The 20,798-nt window shown below is 43.3% G+C and overlaps 1 protein-coding gene across 1 annotated transcript in view; it reads right to left on the bottom strand.

Moving 5' to 3' along the window:
* The window catches only part of LAD1 (ladinin 1), a 34,890-nt gene extending 18,848 nt beyond the window's left edge, over nt 1-16,042 (bottom strand). Inside the window, exon 1 of the mRNA XM_020782577.3 lies at nt 15,860-16,042. Within this exon, the coding sequence (XP_020638236.3) occupies nt 15,860-15,897 (38 nt within the window). The 5' untranslated portion in view covers nt 15,898-16,042. The remainder of the gene's footprint in view (nt 1-15,859) is intronic.
* Nucleotides 16,043-20,798: the final 4,756 nt, after the last annotated feature.

Here is a 20,798-nt window from a genome sequence, read left to right as displayed (position 1 = left end):
CAAGTTTCTCCAGAGGAGCAGGAAGACTGATTTTATGGTTTTAATATCTGACCAACCATCTCCACCCATTCCCAGCTGGCACCAGGGCTCAGGTGTTTGCAGGTGTGTTGCCTTTGAGTAACATTAACACACCAGAAAGATGGAAATGAAGTGGCAGAACTAGACTAGAAGGAGACCCAGTGGGTATATTCACTTGAGCCTTCTGTACCTTTTGGAGCAAGGCATGGAATGGAAGGTCAGAGAACAGTGACTCTTCTTAGACTAATAATATCAGAGCTGTGCTATCATCACAGGCACTGCCAACAGCTGCACAGGGCCTGAGGGAAAAGGTAGGTTGTTGGCGAGGTTTCCTGATTTCTCAGCAGCCATGCAAGGCCTGGAACAAGCTCCCTTAAGTCTCGTGCACTGTAGATTAGGTTTTGCAGTGGGATGCATGGCAGTCCTAGACAGAAACGCTGGCAACTGCTGCAACTGTGTGTGTTCCATCAAGTCACTTTTGACTTAAGGCAACCATTGTGAAGGTTTTCTAGGTAGAGAGTACTCACAAGTGGTTTGCCATTCCCTTCGTCTGTGGAGATTCTGGGACTTTGCAGCTTGCCCAAGGACACACAGGCTGGCTCTTCTGGGAGGCACAAGACAGAATTCAACTCCCAACCTCTGGCTCCAGAGTCAGATACCTAATTCACTGAGCTATCCAGCCAGCTAGGGTATATCTACACCAGTGGTTCTTAACCTTTGTTACTCTGATGTTTTTGAACTCCCAGAAACCCCAGCCAGCACAGTTGGTGGTGAAGGCTTCTGGGAGTTGCAGTCCAAAACTCCTGAGTAACCCAAGGTTAAGAACCAGTGTTTTACACTACACAATCATGGGAGTTGGATACCACTTTAACTGTCTTGGCTGCATTGTGTGGCCAGATGAATGGAAGATACCTTTATCAGTTGCTTAGCAGAGGAAATTTTAGCAGCTGAAACTTTTCATGCCAGCTACAACTGCTGACATATCCCCATCCACAACTATTAAAGGTACAGGAGATCTGTTCTCCATTTTCTCTGGTCACTCTCTGGAGGGATCATATGGTATCCTGAGATGTGTAGTTTGGTGAGGGACTGAGAATTCTTTGCTCAGGACCCCTCATGCACTCCTCTGAATTAGACCACTAGGAAAAGGCAGTTTTCAAATTCCATCATGTCATCCCCTTCCATACAGATGTGCCTGCATGTCAGTCCTTAGCATTTTTCAAAGTTTTTTTTAAAAAAAGCAGTATTCCATTATTGGTATATGAAGTTGCCAAAAATAGCAATAGCAGAAAGATTGATGCATCAGGTTAAACTAGCTGAAGATATAGTTTAAGTATCTTCAACGTAGCACAGCATTTTATTTTATTCACAAATTAGAGGCACATGATTGCTTTTTGCAACATTTACTCTTTGCTTGTTCCAGCCACTCAGCACTGGCACACTGATTTTTTGAAACCATGCCAAAATGTTATTTAGTCAATACTAAGGTCAATGTAGGAAATGATATTATTATCGTATTTCCACAGAATATGGGTAAGGGATTAATCATACGTGTCTTTTCAAAAATGTAGAAACTCTACTGCCAATATATTCCATTTACATTTTCACCTGAAAAGCCAAATGAAAAATATTTTAAATGACCTAGTTTATGGAAATAATTTGATATACTGTAACTGCAATGTGACTATATGTGAGCCCCCCCATTTGATTCTTTTATCTCTTTTTTTGTACTGCTTCTCTGTTTCATCATGTTTTAATTTCTCTAACCATAAACATTTGGGAGGAACAAAAATGACATCAGAGGTATTATTAATAGTGTTCATGCTAATGGCAGCTTGCAGACTAATAGCTGACAGTTGCTAAATTCTAGAGTGTCTACCAAATTTATATTTATACCAATGCAGGCATGTATAGTTTAATGCATAATATTTGCCATTTCTATAAATATCACATTCCAAAACTATAGCACAGCTGGGCATGTCCACCACACATGCACATATAATTCTTGCTGATCACTGTTCCCGCCCAATCAGCCCCAATAATTTGTGTAATTATTCAAACTGTCACACATGTCAGGTACACCAGTACTAGTATTCCATTAGATAAACAATTTTAAAGAATTTGCTAAAGAATAATCAATTAATACAGCCATCTGTGATTTATTTCCTGTACTTTTGTTTTACTGTTGTCACAATCCTGACAACTTCTCACATTGGCCAAGAGTTGCAGCCTTTTGATGAGGTAACAGGGCCCATCTTGGCCACATGCCTAGTCAATTGCCCAACTGATATGTTCCTTAGCACCTTGTCAATAATTACAATAATACAATTAGCTATGGGGGTGGTTATGCAAACCATGCACAAATGCCAGTAGCATTCTAGCCATTGTGATCAATCTGTGTGACATTTTGTATCAATTTCAATGTGATGTGAATTGGTAATCTTTTAGTACTGACCATATTTCCAATAACATATTTCAATAGGGAGGGAAGTAGCACACAGAAAAAAACATGCATGGTTGTTGATAAGGGATGTTGGGGATTTTTCTTCATCGTAGCCCCTGGAGGAGGGGCTGAGGGAAGAGGTCTATCAGAACCCTCTGTGGGCCAGAACAGGTGCTCAGACTGGCAGTTCCTCATCCTTGACCTAAACATAAGCCTTGACTGTGCTTGCTTGGTGGCTAAACATGGATTTTATCAATGTGGGGTCTTGTTTTCATCTTTGTCCCCATCTTTGTTTGCCTGTTTGCCTGAGCACTTGCTTCCAAAGTCCTCAGCTCAGAATTCAGCCAAGCTTGGGTTAGTCTATGATCTGTTCTACTCTGGCATACACAAACCTTAAGCTGGCTGGCTGTCAAACTCCATACAGTAGTCTCTCCTACTCTGGGTTTTTAAGCTTATCTGTAAGAATTAAAAAACTAGAAAAAATGTTCTTTCATAAAGAAAATAAGTTGAAAAGGATATGTGGAAAGTTGAACATTAAAGTCTCCTTTATAAAATATCAGAATAATAAGCAAGAGAGAAGAAATCATCCAACAGATTTTACTATTTTTTTCCATTTACTCAACTACCCACCGATTAGGAAATCCTTGTTAATTGTTTTAGTTATTGCAAAACAGCTTGACAACAGACATTGCCCATCTCTGCAACATAACCTCAAAGCTGCACCGAGCGGACATGGCAGTTGCTGGTCTTCTCAGATTCAGGTCACAATCTGTTAACAATATTTTCCTTCAAAGGGGTTTATTCAGGTTACATTCCATTGGATTGTTCCTTTGGTTCTCCCTCCCCCCCCCTTTGGGGGAGATCAATGGATCACAAAAAGATCACAATTCCAGGATGAGCCCTGCCATTTAGCTTCCATGACCCTGTCAGTTACTGTATGTCACTCCCCACTCACTTTGCCATGAGTGCTCTGTAGAGGTGGTCATCAATGATGCTGGAACTGCTGCGTGTAGCTTTGCTGTATTTCCCTCCTGGGATCTCCCTCCCTCCCTCCCTCCCTCCCTCCGTCCATCTGTCTGTCTGTCTGTCTGTCTGTCCGTCCGTCCGTCCGTCCGTCCGTCCGTCCGTCCGTCTGTCCGTCCGTCCGCCTGTCTGTCCGTCCGTCTGTCTGTGTGTTTGTATGTGTCCTCCTCCTCCTCCTCCCTGGTTTGTTCAGTTACACTTGCACAGTCCAGGCACAATGGCTGCCACATCTGCAACTTTCCTTTTGCAGACAGATAGGCTGGGTGTTTTTTTGCTTTGTCAGGAACAAGGGGCAAACTGGCCATGGGCACCATGACAAATCACTAAAGCATTCCCTTTTTCAGGAGTGGTTGGGGGAAGGATGCAGGCATCACTGCTGTCTACCTCACCTGCCAACTCCCTCAGAGTGAGGCAGCCATGACTGACCACTGCATCTGCAGCTGATCTTTGCTTCCCACCTCAAGCATTAGGGGAGCATAGTACTAGGTGCAGCCCATAGACAAATGTTCCATGTTTGCAACAGAGAGGAATAGAAGCATGGGAATTTCTAGCCATCCATGTTGCCTAGGCAAATTTTTAAATTAAAATACATTAAGGATCCAGAGTATGAGAAGCAAACAGTTACATAACGAACATAATTCTGTGTGGTCCAAAGATCAAAGATCAGTTATGACATGGACTCTTGCTAGTGGCCACAGGCAAACAAGCAGTTCTCACTTTATATTTCCAGTTTGTCATTCTGGGAAAGAGATGCCATGAAGACATGAAGATTGACAAGACCATGGACAAGAAGCAATAATTTCAGTTTTAAGGTAATGCTCGGTGTATTATATTATACAAATCAGTCTAAAATGTTCTAAATAGATGCTGTAACTGCTCTTGTGGCCCTATGTATATCACAGTAGTCGGCAGTTCCCGACACACATACTCTCACCAACCACTGTTGAATGTGATGGATGTTTCTGCCAACATCTAAATAAAGCCAATATGCAAGGCATAAATAACATCTCCGCTAAGTCAGAACCCTGTAAAAATGTGGGTTCCGGGCTGCAGATACACAGCTTATACATGTATCACAGAGTTCAGCAACATATCCCCCTTGGGGCATTTCTTATACTTTTCCAGACCCTAGGGACTGCTGCCATCCTCACATTCCCCCCCCTTTTTTTATTTTCTGGGAAAATTTTGTTTTACAAGTCCTCTTGTGCCTTTCTTGGGACAGTGAGGGGGCAATTTTGCCCTGCTTTGAGAGCTCCAGCACCCCTATCTCTATTGCAGAGTTGTACTCATTAAGTAAATGCAAAGGTCATCAGTCTGATGACTGGGTGGGAACTGGGTGGACAGGAAACCCAGACAGTTTTAATTTGAACAATCAAAATGAGTTAGCAAGAATGGAAGCTGTAAAGAACGGCCATCCTGTTGAAAATGCCTTTGTAATCTGTTGTCAAAACAAGGTTCCACAAGAAAACAAGATGCATCAGGAAATCAGGCACATGCTAACAACGCCAAGAGCAGGACTTAGTCTTCCAAAATATCTCCCCTGCTTCCTGTTTTGAAAACAGACAATACACAGCTCTTCCTTTCCTTTAGCACAAATGGAAAAGGAAGGAAACTGAGATGGAATTGTCTCCTCGCATACTAAGGGAGGTGCCCTTCATCTTTTACTTTATATGTAGTCTGGAGGGGTTTTCCCCCTTGTGGCTTCATCACAGAACTATTTTGTTCAGGGAAGTGAGATGTTTGCTATACGGGAGATCTGATTCAAGTACAATCTGGGGCTCCTTCACTCCAGACCTTCATGTATTGTGATCAAGTGTCAGGTAGATACACAATTGGCTACAGAACTGTAGGCAGAGGGTGATGATTAATGGGTCCTCTAACTGGGAGGAGGTAACAAGTGGGATATCCCATGGCTCAGTCCTGGGTCCAGTGCTCTTCAATATTTTTATTAATGACTTGGATGAGGGAGTGCAGGGAATGCTTGAAGGATTTGCAGATGACACAAAATAGGGTGGAATAGCCAATATCCTGGAAGACAGAAACAAAATTCACAATGTTCTTGATAGGATGGAGCACTGGGCCAAAAACAACAGAATGAAATTCAACAGGGATAAGTGCAAAGTACTGCACCTCGGAAAAAGAAACCAATTGCACAGTTACAAGATAACTCAGCAAAACTACGAGCGAGAAGGATCTTGGAATTGTTGTAAATCAAAAGCTAAATATCAGCCAAAAGTGTGATGTGGCTACAAAAAAGGCAAATGCTATTTTTGGCTGCATTAATAGAAGTATAGCTTCCAAATCCCGTGAGGTGCTAGTCCCCTTCTATTCAGCACTGGTCAGGTCTCACCTTCAGTATTGTGTCAAGTTCTGGACACCACATTTCAAGAAGGATACTAACATATTGGAACAAGTCCAGAGGAGGGCGACAAAGATGATTGGGAGACTGGAAACCAAGCGTTATGAGGAAAGGCTGAAAGAATTGGGCATGTTTAGCCTTGAGAAAAGAAGACTGAGAGGCGATATGATAGTACTTTTCAAATATTTGAAAGACTCTCATACAGAGGAGGGGCAAGATCTGTTCTCAATCATTCCAGAGTGCAGGACACGCAACAATGAGCTCAAGTTAAAAGAAGCCAAATTTCGGTTTAATATCAGGGAAAACTTCCTAACTGTTAGAGCAGTCCCACAGTGGAACCAGTTACCTCAGCAGTTGGTGAGTGCTCCAACACTGGAGGTGTTCAAGAAAAACTTGGATAATCACCTGGCAGATATGCTTTGATTGTATTCCTGCGCTAAGCAGGGGGTTGGACTTGATGGCCTTCCAACTTCACTTTTCTATGATTCTTTGATTTTTAACATCATATGGAGCGATGGCTCCATCCTCCAGAATCCTGAGATTTATAATTGGGTAAGTTACTTGGGATTCTCTGTGGTTGCTCAAGAAATCTCACTACGCACAGCTTTTTAGGAGAGCATACAGGCTGTGGAATTCTGGGAGATGTAGTTCAAAAAGTAAGCTTCCCAAGCCCTGTCTAGTCACCTGGCTTCATACATTGGACAGATGCCTAGCTGCCCTGATCACCTTCTGTACCTACATCCTCCTCCTGAACAAGTCCATTTTTCTTTATAAGGTGTTCCTCTTCTACCTCAGCTCTGTGACCCCTTTGTTTAATACGAAATACAAAACAAGAAGAAGAAAAAAAATCAAGTAGAAATAACAAATAAACCTTGAATATATTGCACAACAGAACTAGGAAAGCCAATTTCTATGCCAACATCACTCCATGATGTCACTTTATCTGGGATTCTAATTCATCCCACACATCTATTGTTCTACCCTATATGCAGATCATATAACGCCTGTAATTTCAGCATGAGTAACATCCTAGTGGTCTACTAGGTTATCTCCTAGCTGAAATTTCACAGGGTTTTATGTTCCATCACACTGGCAACAACAAGAAACAAAAAGGTGTGGAATTCAAGGGAAGCTGATATTCTGGAATTGAACAGATGAGCAGATAACAAGCTTAATTGTCACATCAGTCCTGAGCCCTGATATGAATCACATGGCATAAAACAGAGATGTAATAGAGTATCTATTTATGTGCCATGGAGTTCCTTCATTGTGACCTCCAAAAGATCCAATCATAAACTGCCCTGCTCAGGTCTTGCAAAATAGGCTGTGGCTTCCTTTATTGAGTCTATCCATCTCATGCCAGAATTTCCTCTATCCCTACTGTCTTCAGTTTTTCCTAACTAGTTTTATTGTCCTTTCTAGTAAGCCTTATGTTCTCATAGCACATCAGATTTACAATAGCCTCAGCTTAGTCATTGCTGCTACAGGAATCATTTTAAAAAGATAAACATTCCCATTTCTTACAGACTAGCCCAAAGGCCAAATCAGAATTACACTGTCCTCCAACTCACTTTCTCATCTGTCATGCTGAGGTACATTGATGTATGTCTATGTGGGAGGCAAGAGGGTTATATCCCCCATCCTAAATTTATTTATTATTTTAGTGTATACAGACACAATGCCACTATGGAATTTAATATACAAATTCTGTGTCTCTGAGGGTAGCCTGCTAACTCCTGTGAAACCAATATTTCAAGTGAATAGGAGTTTAGAAGGGGAAAAATACTTCCAATACTCTTATCTCACTCTTTCAAAGATGTAAGCATGTTTGTTGATGCTCAAAAACAGATGCAGGGAAAAAAATCACAATCAGATGAAACTTCCTGTTCACAAATTACATGCATGTCCTAATATCACATGTTCTCTCTTAAGGGCATCAGCAGATTGTAATCTAACTTTAACCTGTCTCATGTGACTGCTGAGAAATGACTGGTTATTATTCTTTATCTCTGGTGGGATTGTGATAATCACAGGTAATCGGCCATTACCTGTGATCATCACTCACTCTCTCACCTATTCCATGAACTAAACAATAAAATGGTGCCTCGATTTATGAACTTAATCCGTTCCAGAAGATGGGCGTAAGTCGAAATGGTCATAAGTCGAAGCATTGAAATGCAATGAATCCGTTCTGGCCAAAGAAAAAAATCACCAAAAAATCATGGCAAGACCTTCGGAAATGCGATTAATCCCTTCCGGCCGAAGGGGGGGGGGAGAAAAGCAAGCGGAGCATGCAAGAAAAATCAGAAATGGGGAAAAAAGCAATGCAAAAAGCAAGCGAAGCATGCAAGACAGATCGGAAATGGGGAAAAAGCAATGCAAAAAGCAAGCGAAGCATGCAAGACAGATCAGAAATGGGGAAAGAGCAATGCAAAAAGCAAGCAAAGCATGCAAGACAGATCGGAAATGGGGAAAGAGCAATGCAAAAAGCAAGCAAAGCATGCAAGACAGATGGGAAATGGGGAAAAAGCAAAGCACCAACAAACAAAACCCCCAAGACCCATCACAGCACAGAAACATAATCGCCCAGCCCAAAAGCACACTGCAAAAACACCCAGAACAGTTTTTTAAAAGCAGAAAACAGCATCTTACTTTACCAGGCAGCCTCCTCCAATCGCACACTCTCTAACTGCTGGGGTGAAAGAGCTAAAAAGAAGCAGCCTCTTCACCACCTACAGTTAGCAATTTGAATTTCCCACCTTTTTTCCCTGCCTTTTTCTGTTTGTAACTCGAAGCTCCGGTCACAAGTAAAAGCAAGATTTTGAGGCCATATCTGGCTGTAACTTGAAATGGTCATAAGTAGGGACGTTCGTAAGTCGAGGCACCACTACTGTAATTCAGCTATTGCTAAATGCTGACAATTCTTCCTCATTTTGACCCATTCAGCACTCCAGATTTCATGCAGTGAGCTGGCGTAAACCACTTTATCAGCCCTTGGATATCTGCCAGTTGCAAATGATTATTAATGTTGAGCTAATTGTTACTCCAAGATGATATTACTTCAATAGCAAATTGAAGCTGTGATGAGGACAGACCCATTAATGCCCTGGTTGGTAAGCCATCATGCTCTGTCCTGGGGCCCACACACTCATCCAGTCTCCTCTTCAGCCGCCACTAGGGTCTCCCACATGGGAAAGTGAAGAAAGAAATGCAGCCATCTGTCTCTCCCACAACAGTGGGGACAAAACAGAGGTTCTCTTGGCACTGAGAGAGAGAGAGAGAGGAGGAAGTTACACTACCCCTGGTGCATGGTAGATGTAAAGGCTGCCCTTCCACCAGGGAGAGGGAGACCCAAAGAGACTTTCAAGAGGCAGGGTGTTCAGATGGACCTTGAGAAGGGAATGGAGCCCACTAAGGAGGAGGAGTCCCTGGTGGTGTTCCTAGGAAGAGACAAAGCAAGGGAGAAAAAGCAAGGGATATCTCAGGAGAAAGGTGCCTGGGGAGATGCCGAGGAATCCTGTTCCAGGACACACTGGGCCGAGGAGTCTCATCTCCAGACTAAGACCCAGAACCCCCAGGCAAGTGGAACTACATTATCAAATAAATAAATAAATAAATAAATAAATAAATAAATAAATAAATAAATAAATAACTAGCCAACCAACCAACCTCTGGAGAGCATTTCTGGTACAGCTGAGGATGCGCAAGGGGGAAAGCATGAACACCCCAAGCTTCCGTACTGCCCATTGTACTGGGGATAACACAAGACAAAGGTAGCACTTAAGACAGGAGATCCCATTCCAATGAAAAATTGACACTGGCACAGGAAGAGGCAGTGAGAGTGCCAGCACCAAGAGAAATTAGGGAGAAGAACTCAGGGAACTGAAACAAGCATAGATCCCCATAAGGAAGTTTATCCCCACACATGCTCATACTGCAAACATACTAGCCCTTATTGCTAGGACTGGTCTGGAGACGAGAGAGCACTGGGCAGGGGGCCTCACCGACTTTCTTGTTGTGGAGTCCAGGGAGATGAACCAGGGAGAGAGAGACTGAGTGCCTTTGCCCATGCACCAGCAACTCGAACTAGGGCCAGGACTGTGGATTTATAGTAGTTGCACCCTTTTTGAATCCTTCCCACTTCCAAGTTATACTAAACCCAGTTGAGTTGGAACAACTTTCTCTTTCTGATGTTGCTAAACACCAGATCTGTCAAGAATAAAGCCCAGCTTGTTCAAATTCTGGATGAAGGGGCAGATCTGGCTTGCATCACCAAAACCTGTGTGAGTGCTGAGGGGTGTGTGGCTTTGTCCTTAATGTGTCCACCTGGCTACTCCATCCAATATCAGGGGAGACTAGAGAGAAGGTGTGGGAGAACTAGCCATTGTTTACCATAGAGGCCATCAAGCTCTCTACCCTGGCGAATCCTGGCCTGAAGGCACTCTACGTGCCATTGGGGGCAAGGGACTTCGGGTTCTGATGTCATCACATCACCCCAATTCTGACCACTTTACACTGGTAACTTATACATTTCTGTGCCAGCTTCACAAGACAGCTGAGAATGCAAACTCTGAGAGATCCCGGTGAGAGGGAAAATGAGAAACCAGGCCTTCTCGGTGGTTGCTCCTTGGTTGTGGAATGAACCCCCCCCCCCCGCAATTCATTTGGCCTCTTTGCCGGCAATTTTTTTTAAAAAAATCACTAAAAACCTAGCAGGCATTCCAGCATGTTATACCTGCAGACTTGGCTGAGCTGAGTTAGTCAACTTGATCCATTTTAAATGTTAAATGTTATGAATGTTTTATGTAAATGTATTTTTATATTTTGATTGTATTGTTTATTTGTATGTAATTCCTGTATTTCTATTTCTTCTTTTGTTAAATTGTATTTTAAGCCAAATGGTTATACATGTTGTAAACCTCCCCAAGTGGTCTTTGGCCAGATGGGTGCTGAAAGAGAGAGAGAGAGAGAGAGAGAGAGAGAGAGAGAGAGAGAAAGGCGGGCAGGCAGGCAGCTTGTTGAACTTTTATGGATCACAGCATGGAAGAGGGATGCTCCCCTCGAAGCAGAGAGCTGGTAGGGCTCCCAGAAGCTTAGGGCCTCCACCACTCCATAGGTATTGGCTTTTTCTCCATTACTGTGGAAGACACGCCTCTAGTGGTGTGCAAATTTCATATTCCCTATGACATTGGAACAAAAACAGGTTTTACTGTCCTTGTAATTTGGTATCACACCTGGGATTCCGTACCAATTATATCACATGATTCAAGTCACATCCTGCCCTAAGTTACACCTGTACAGCATTTCTGTTTTCAGGAGTGTAGTCAGGGAGAGAGGTAAATACACCAGGCAAACAGGAGGGAAGAGATCTATGGTCCACATGTCTTTGACAGTGTCATCCATTTGCATGACACATCAATGAATACTGCAGAAATTAAAGCATTAGTCACTGTGATTTTTTTAGGATAATAAAATGACTTCCTTAACAACTAGATTTAAAACATGGATTTTTAATTAGATTTTAAACATAGGTAATCCATTTGACAGGGTGTTCAATGGTGCTAACATTGTTGTGAACAGCATATATCTTGGAAGAGCAAACTGTATTACCTTAAGGTTCGAAATCTTATAATGAAACTGGTAGAGGGGTCTGAAAATGTATTGCCTTCTCTTAGTTGGCTCATGAACAGGGTAGGCCCCGTCTGAAATTCTAGCCACAAGGCGCCCCACCACTTAGTCCACAAACTGCCTGAATGTCTTCTGATGTGTGAGATACTGTACTAGAGCTGAAGGTTTGACTGGCATGATGGATGGATCTTTGTCCTGTTTTATATGCACTCCACACATATAAAATTAGTATGGGCAACTAAGAAGGGGGGATTAAAATCAGCACCAACATCCAGAATCCTATTGGCTATTTGAATTGGCATAAGTGTAATGGATTTGCTGCTAGTTAATAAGTTATTGCTTGTATTTCACATCAAGTGCAAAGTCTTGTTAGCGAGTGGCAATTTATATCATTGTGCATATGCCAGTGTAAATAATCAATAGGATTCTCAGTAATGTAAACAATTAGAACTCAGCCAAAAGCTGCCAGAATAAATGTGGTTATGAAAACTGTTTAAAAATCAGAATTATGAAGCTGAAGGTATGCCTTGTTTCAGATGACAAAACTGTTTCCCAAAGAGTACATGCTGATAAGTTGCATTCATTGCTGATCCTGGATACGCAGGTTCTGTCATGGGTAGGAATGCATTTGTACAGTTAAAACTGGTGTGCCAGATGTGCCTGTTCTTCCAGAGATCTGATTTGGCTGCCGTGGCACTTGCCTTAGTTACATCCCACTGCAATATGCTCTGTGCCTTTGAGGACAGTTTGGAAACATCAACTGGTTCCAATTGCAACAGCTAAATTGATGACTGGGGGCAGTTACAGGGAGTACATATCTCCCCTACTACAACGGCTGCACTGGCTACCAGTCCATTTCTGGGCCCAATTCAAAGTGCTGGTTATAACCTGAAAAGCCCTATATGGTTTGGGTCTAGGCTAGCTAAAGGACTATATCCCCATATGAGCCTTTCTGGACCCCAAAATCTTCACAGGAGACATTTGCCTCAGTGCCATCACAGGTGCGCTTGATGTGAACACAAGAGAAGGCCTTCTCTGTGACTGTTTCTGGGTTGTGGAATGGCAGATTGTCCCCTTCCTTTATACCCTTTTAGTGACAGTCAAAACCTACCTCTTCAGGCAGGCTTTTAATAACTAAGGGTGCAACTGCACTGGGTCTTTTTTGGTGCAGGCTGGTGAGATCCAAATAGGGTTGGTTTGAGGTTATAGGGGAAGAGCGATATGCCATTTGGTCAGATCTGTGCATGCAAATGGCATACCAACCTCAAGCAACCCTGTTTTTGGTATCGCGAAGTGGCTAACTGAGCCACGTCAGAATATCAGCAAATTAAACTGTGGAGAGGCAGAGGAAGTGAAATTTTTATTTTTTATTTTTTAAAAAAAGAATTCCTCTGCTATACCATTGCTGGTGCACTGAATCATTTAGATCTTTTTTTTGTTGTTGTTGTTTTTTGCTTTGTGTATAGTGCTGATTGAGAAACTCCTCACAGCCAGTACTGGCAGCCACAAAGTTTGACTTAGTCCATTCTGAACAATCTCACATGTTGAGGACAGACCAAACTAGAGCACACCAACCTGCACCAAAAAGGTAGAAACCCTGACAAGGCCTCAGAAAGGTGTGGGTTGTGGTGTTCTGGGTGCAAACTGGTCTGCTCTAACAATTATGTCATGTGATGACCAGAAAACAGAGCAAATCAACCTGCCCCTGCAGCACATAGTAAGACAAATGCCCATCTGATCAAGCCGTAAGATTCCATCCTTCCTGGACACTGACATATATTATTTTTAGTGTGTTTTTAAACTTTTTAAATGTATAGATACTCTTTTTAATTATTATATATTTGTTTTTTTACTTCGTAATTTGTTGTGTTTTTAGCCTAACTTCTTGTAGTCATTGTGAGTCATCTTAAGTCCTTTCATGTGGACAAAGGTGGCCTAGAAATGAAGTAAACAAACTTGTAGTATTTAATCAAAAGAAATAATTACTCTTCCTCAAATAATCTCAAAATGCCACTAGCACTGAGGCACTGCCATATTCCATATGATGTGTTCATTACTTAAAAGCAATCTTACTGACTTTAAAAACAACAATCAGTAGAGACACAGGGCTATTTCTGGAATTGTTGATTTCTTGCAAGGTACTTCCTGGGAGTCACCCTTGCTCACAAATTAATCCAGTTGTTGGACTGAGACCAAGAAGGTCTAGAATCCAATGGAACTTTGAGCTCACTAGGGGTGTGTCTGCAAGGTGCTTTGCTTGGGAATCAGACCTGCCCCCATCAGTGTATCAGAGCAAGCCAGCAAGGGGGGGGGAGTGAAAGCAGAGACAGCCCCACCTCTGCTTCCTGCACAGTCCAAAGCATGGTGCTGGCAAAGGCTGTCCCGTTTTGCCACTTTCAATTTTCTTAAGGTTGGGTGTTCTCCCAAACTTCCAGCTTTGTCCTAAAATACTGTAGAGCTGAGAGAGTGTTTGGGCCCTGAGTGCAAGTTATTTCTCTGCCTCAGTTCTCCAGCTGCAGAATGGGAATAAGAGCAAAGCAAGCTCATGTTAATATGTCACCACAAACAGCTGCTACAAGGAATCTAAGAGGAGTGCCCTAGGAGGAATCTCAGCTTCGCTAAAAGCGTTTTTAGAATCACATCTCTGGCTCTATGCTACATTCTTTGGCTGCTCTGTGAAGAAAGCTGAACTACTGAAAGTGTGGGGTCAGTTAGAATGCTTGTAGAGCATTAAGAACATGTTAATACAAATGCAGTTATCATCTTTGACTTGGGGATCAAGAGATGGATTAAGTGTGTGAAGGAGCTACTGCAGCAGAACTTCATCTCCGTTCAGGACACGATGTATTTCAGTCTACATATTTGGTCAACCATTATGGGCTGGTAAACATATATGTGTGATCATCACTGATTGTTTATCACACAGTACCTCTGGAAAGTTATGTTTGTTGGATGACGTCTCCCAGAACTCCCCAGCCATTGTGGCAGGGAAAGCTGCAGTCCAAAAGTAACTTTCCCAAACTCTGCAAGAACCGCAGTATGAACCACTAAGGATTTTGCATAGGCTAAAGAGCCATGATAGAAGTATAACTCCATTGGTCTCATATCTCTCACGCACATCATTTTGAACATGAGCAGTTCCCGGGATAAAGGAATCTTAGTCCACCCACTGTATGAATTTTCACCCGCAACCCTATACACACAAGGGAAGAAAACCCACTGAAGCCAATGCAATTTATTTCCAAATAGACAAGCACAGAACTGCATTATTAATCAATTAATCGGTCAGCCATTGAAACCTGCATTCATGTGTGGAATAAAATATTTCTAAACAGGGAGGCAGGCTTTCTCCACATATATCATGCTAGAAAACTCATTTCCATAATCTAACCCTCACAACGCAAGAGGAAAGGACTCATTAAAAAAACAAAACAGCTACACTATCTGGTGGTTTTCCTTAAACAACACGCAGTGTTTTCCTTAAACATCATCGTCATCTGATTAAATAGCTATCCTGAGAGTTGTGGTTCACAAAAGTAACTTAACCAGCCAACCGAATCTATTCATGGAGACCACATTGCAGCCTTCCTTCAAATCTGAGGCTTTTGGGGTGATACAATATGTAAAATAAATAAATAAATAAATGATAATATACACAAATAAGTAAATAAGGTGAATAGTTCTGAGGGAGGAGGGAAGCACAATGTTATAAATATGTTACAATTGTGGGGTTTTTTCTCTTTTTTTACTTTACTATTGTTTGTAGGTGGACATGTTGGTTATGTTTTGTTTATTTGTTGTTATATTATTGAAAACTAATTAAAATTATTCTAAACAATCTGAGGCTTTTTGATGGAGCCCCTTCCTACAACCAGCGGGCTAAACATTGATCCAGGGAAGAAAATTGAACAACAAGCGCGCTGCACGTGGAGTAAGCTCTAAACCAGGCTGTCAAGCGAAGTGCGCGCTCTCTACCTCCCGGGCCCACCTGAAGATCAGACCGAAGCCCTTTTCTGCCTCAGAAGAGCTCCCTGAAAGAGAATTCATACCAAGAGCCCAAAAGCTATCCTCTTTGGAGAGCCATAGGTCTTGCCTTCCTTAGGGAGCAAAGGCAACATCCTCCTCCACCCGACGATCGCCACAGGGTGCGAGAGGGGAGGCTGCTGAGTCTCGCAACCTCTTCTCTACTCTCCTTCAGATCTACCAGACTACAACTCCCATCATCATCAAGCAGGGTGGCTCAATGGCCAGCGATGATTGGGGATGTTGTAAACCCCCCCCCCAAAAAAAAGAAAATCTGGAGGGCACCAAGTTGGAAAAGACCCCAAGACCTGGGGGGGGGTTGGCGGCCAGTCAGGGGCGAGAGGAGGCAGGAAAGCAGGACCCACCTGGAAAGCGCGGACCAGTTCTTTCTGCTAAAGGACATGCTGATCGCTCCTCCCGGGCTAGGACAGTGGCAGACCTTGGCGCTTAATGCTCCTTCCTCTTCAAGGCGCTGGGAAAACTTCCCAGGGCATCAAGGCAGAAGTGAGGTCCCCAGCGAAGAAGGCTCGCCCACCTCCAGAAACGTCAAGGTCCCTCCGCAAGGGAGCGGGTGCTACGCTCCTCTTTCCCACCCACCCAGTCCTCCGTCCTTTCTTTCTTTCTTTCCTTCCGCCCTTCCTGCCTGCCTGCCTCGCTCGCTGGCTTGCGCTGCGCCGGGCTGCGCACCTTTACCCCTGCGGTGCCACCCCGTCTACTGCCGGGCTGCCTGCGCGCTGCATCACATGGTCTCCTATCTACCTTGACAGGCGGGGAGCTGTAATTTGTCTCTGAGCAGCACCTTGCAAAAGGCACCCGCCGAGGGTGGGACGTGACCCAGCCTGCGCACAAAAGCAGCCATTCTTCAGTTGCCCGGGCGGGCGGGCTGGGGATGGGTTTGAATTCAGCTCCGCGTTCGGGCCAAGGCGCCCTGGATTTTCGGGGGGCCACTCCCTGCTCAGAAAACCAGTTTTTCCTGCCTCGCCGTCTCTGCCACCGGTTCCTCCGCGACTGTGTAGGCAGCGGAGAGATAGTGGAAGGCGGGCGAGAGCCGGAGAGGGAGGAGGAGAGAAATCACTCCATCAAGTCATCCGTGTCCCATTTCAACAGAGACACCCGCTTGCATGTGCTGGTCAATTTCAGGTCAATTAAAAAAACTGCGACCTATTGGAAGGGGGGAGGGCTGTTTTGGATTCTGCGCTGAACCCCTTGCGCTAAGGCCTGCCGTGGGAACTGCTGGGCGATTGTTCGTTTTGCCTTGAGTAGTACCGTCTGCATTTAGCAACCGTGATTTAGGGGAATGACCGATTCCCACGGGAGGTTACAGGATGTGCTGGGCTAGTCCTTTGTACTGGCCAGGCTGGAACGAGGCAGGAACCTTACACAACACCCATCAACTACCTAAAGACCAAGCCTTATCGCAGGCAAAATAGCCTGGCACAGAAAGGTGCTCGGATCTGAAGCTGCTTATGGGACCCCTATAAGTGACCACTGGACAGTTCAGTGGTTTGGGTATCTGGCTGAGAAGCTAGAAGTTGGGATTTTGATTCCCTCCTGTGTCTTCTTGAGTGGGGCTGGACTCCATGGTCCATGAGATGATGAAGTCAAATATCAGCATCCTTTCAGTCACAGAGCCTCTATACAGTTCCCGAGTCATCATTCAGGCCTGTCAAGAGGCCTAGGGTGGTGGAAGATACAGTAAAATACATCGGAAGGCACCAGATTGGAAGAGTCTGGTTTAGGATTTTCTTTAAAAGTACCAAATTCTCTTCATGCGTTTATACTCTTTGCTGCAATATCAGATGATGGCTTTATGTGTAAGGCATTTATCCCAGCTTAGGGAAAGGACACCTTGGCAGAGTTCCCCATCTGCATGCTAGCTTCTTTTGCTCTCACCGCCTATCAGGAATTGGAGAGGAGACATACATGACTATTTAAAGGTAGGGAAGCTGGGTCATGGTAACCAGGTCTGGTTTGCCAGTGTAGGAAGCTGTGGCAGGGAATTGAGCAAAAATCTTTCCCTACCCTGGCCCAGATCAGGCATGGAGCTTACCTGCCAAGACCTATGCAGGCACTTTCTTTAAAATATCTCCACATCACTTTTTCCCAGACCAATAAAAAACACAGTCACTATCTCTTTTTGTCCCATCATGTTATCAGCGCTGTGTCCACAGATGGAGTAGGAAGGATGATTCAGGCATCTTCCCCACCTGGTCAGCCAATAAACAAACAAAAAAAAATTAGATGGTGGTGGTGGTTAATTCCACCCATCTGGCCATTAAGGCCACAAAGTCCAACTGAATTCACTGGGTAATGCACCCACCTGGCTTGACAGATCTAACTTGTGCTTTCTTTGTTATTTTTCTGCCACCTTCTTCATTCTCAGGGGAGGTTTTCCTATGCCTTCTATTTGATTTGTGTTTGGTTTTGTTCCCTCCAGGAATTGCATTATAGTTTTTATCATTATCTGAGCTTTTGTGTTTTTTCTTTGTTGTTTTCTCTAAAGCACTGCATTGTTTTAGAAAGTATATTTTTAGCACCATAGATTTTATTCTACTGGGTTAGAGGTCTTGATCTTAGCAATATCAGTTGCTACTATAAGACAGAAATGTAAGGTGCACATCTGAAAAGAAGTGAAGTTATTTTGGAGTAAAACCTGTGCTTTGGAAGGGTGATTTGGAGAGTTGCATTCCATCATCATCATCATCATCATCATCATCATCATCATCATCATCATCATCATCATCATCATCATAGTTATAAATATAGTAAACATGTATAATTTAACTGCATATTCCATCATTAAGAATGCCACTCTGCTGAGGGGAGCTGTTGCTGCTTATCATGTGCTGTCAAATAATTTCTGATTTCGTTCGTTCGTTTAGTCGTTTAGTCATGTCCGACTCTTCGTGACCCCATGAACCAGAGCAGTTCTCCTTGCAGTCCAGGGGACTCTCAAGAGCCTCCTCCAGCACCACAATTCAAAAGCATCAATTCTTCAGCAGTCTGCTTTCTTTATGGTCCAGCTCTCACTTCCATACGTCACGACAGGAAAAACCATAGCTTTGACTATTCGGACTTTTGTAGGCAAGGTGATGTCTCTGCTCTTTAAGATGCTGTCAAGGTTTGTCATCGCTTTCCTCCTAAAAAGCAGGCGTCTTTTAATTTCGTGGCTGCTGTCTCCATCTGCAGTGATCATCGAGCCCAAGAAAGTAAAATCTGTCACTGCCTCCATATCTTCCCCTTCAATTTCCCAGGAGGTGATGGGACCAGTGGCCATGATCTGATTTACAATTTCTGATTTACAGGGACCCTTTTCAGGGTTTTCCAGGTAGAGAATACTATACTTGCAAGTGGTTTACCATTCCCTTCTTCTAGAGGCATCCTGGGACTGTGCAGCTTGCCCATGGCCACACAAGCTAGCTCTACACTCAAGAAGCATAGTGGTGAATCAGAGTCCCAACTTCTGGCTTTGCAGGCAGAGACATAAAGCACTGATGTAAGTGGAAATTAGGGGGACAAATTCGGTGGTGCAAGGAGGAAAAGACATGAGGATGTTGCAGGTGATTGGTCCATTATTAGTTTTTCATCTAGTCCTTTTATTTGTTGAACTATCAGTGGAATAGTATGGTGGTGCTCACCACGAACTGATAAAAACAGTTTCCTCCCAGTGATCTGAATAAGTTCAAAAACATTGGAATAAGACTTCAGAATCCTGCAAGCATTTCAAATTTTACTTACACAGATTAGTTCCCTCTGGCTGATAGATAGTTGATAGATTTTAAAACATGAATCCTACTTTTCTACTTGGATTTAGGCTTTTGCTCCTCTACCCAAAGTACAATACATGGGCCACCTTCCATGGGTCCTTTTGGCCTCATCACAAGGAAGTTGATCACAAGAGGCCTGATGGCAATGTAGCAGTATTTCAGACACACACACACCACACACACCCCTATTCCTAAAGGAGCCACTTTTTCAGTCTTGTAAGCTGTTCCTAGTTGCCACTGTTGAGTGGCTATTAACAGGGAAGAGGTCTGGTTTGTTGGTCTGTTTGTTAGTACTGAAAGAATCCAGAATATGTCATGTGTGGTTTGTAGTTCAAGCAAGAGGCACTTTCCAACACAAGTTCAAGGTACACTCCCCCTACCAACCCTTTTATGGCCTACCTCCATTTCTGTAGCTTGTATGTAAATGTATCCTTGTCTATCTGCTCTATGCATATGTGTATGTGTGTGTATGAGTGAGTGAGAAAGGGAAAATAAGAGAATGTGTCTCACTGTATCTGAATTAGTGTGAATGCATATGCACTTGTCCTCCAGGTCTACCCACCTTTGCCTGCTGTGTTTTCCACCCCTGCCAACCACAGTGGACACCAGCTACCTCTGCACTCCCTGCAACATTTTCTCATCTTAATGCAGATTAAAATTAGTAGCATCCTTAACAATGGAGGGTTGCCTATGAAGGCAAGTAGGAGATGCCCAGTCAGGCTCATGTTATCCCCAGCCAACCCATTCTCACCTGCTTTATTACCAGAGGCAAGTCCCACTTGTGTTATCCCTTCCCCCCAACGTCTGTATGTGTGGAAACATGCTTGCCTGTCTGGGTGTGTTGCTTGCTTTCCACCTTTGCCACTGGCTGTGCCTGTCGCCCCTGGCTATGACAACCTGTGTTTTGCTTTTTGCCACACCGGCCATAATGAACACTAGCCACCACCGATGTCTACTGTAGTCATTGCAAAAGATCTCTGGCCAAGGCTTCAATTGTTGCTGACATTCTGTTTTTCCTATTATATGTTTAAGGATTATATGCTTATGATATACATTTACCAGAGACATCCAACAGCAACAACAACCATCTTATGTGACATTTAGAATATACAGAAATGCAATAATATGATATTGGGTAACGCACTAGATCCAGAGGTACAGCCAGTTTCTATTACTCAAAAGGCTGCAATGAGTTTGACACACTTCCGAGCACATGCACAATGATTTATGGCACTGTTTGATTCTGAGGCATTTTCCTGAAACATAAAATATTTTGGTATAGACTAGTAGGTGCAGCAACAGGGGGAAAACCTGCTTCTACTTCTTGAGTAAATTCATCACATTAATTTGCCTTCCTTGTTTATTGATTTACTGGTTTAAAATAGTTAATACTATGAATTGATAATCAGTACGTATTGTTCTTTAAACATGTTAATGATCTGTGATACAGTCAGCACACACCTGAAATGATATCATGTTATAAAGCTGATGTCACTACAATGTTTCCTTTACATTTCTGTAGGCTTTTGTTGGGGTG

This window comes from Pogona vitticeps, chromosome 4 (assembly GCF_051106095.1).
Source record: "Pogona vitticeps strain Pit_001003342236 chromosome 4, PviZW2.1, whole genome shotgun sequence".
NCBI classification, from domain to species: Eukaryota; Metazoa; Chordata; class Lepidosauria; order Squamata; family Agamidae; genus Pogona; species Pogona vitticeps.
This window is presented reverse-complemented; position numbering and strand designations above follow the sequence as displayed.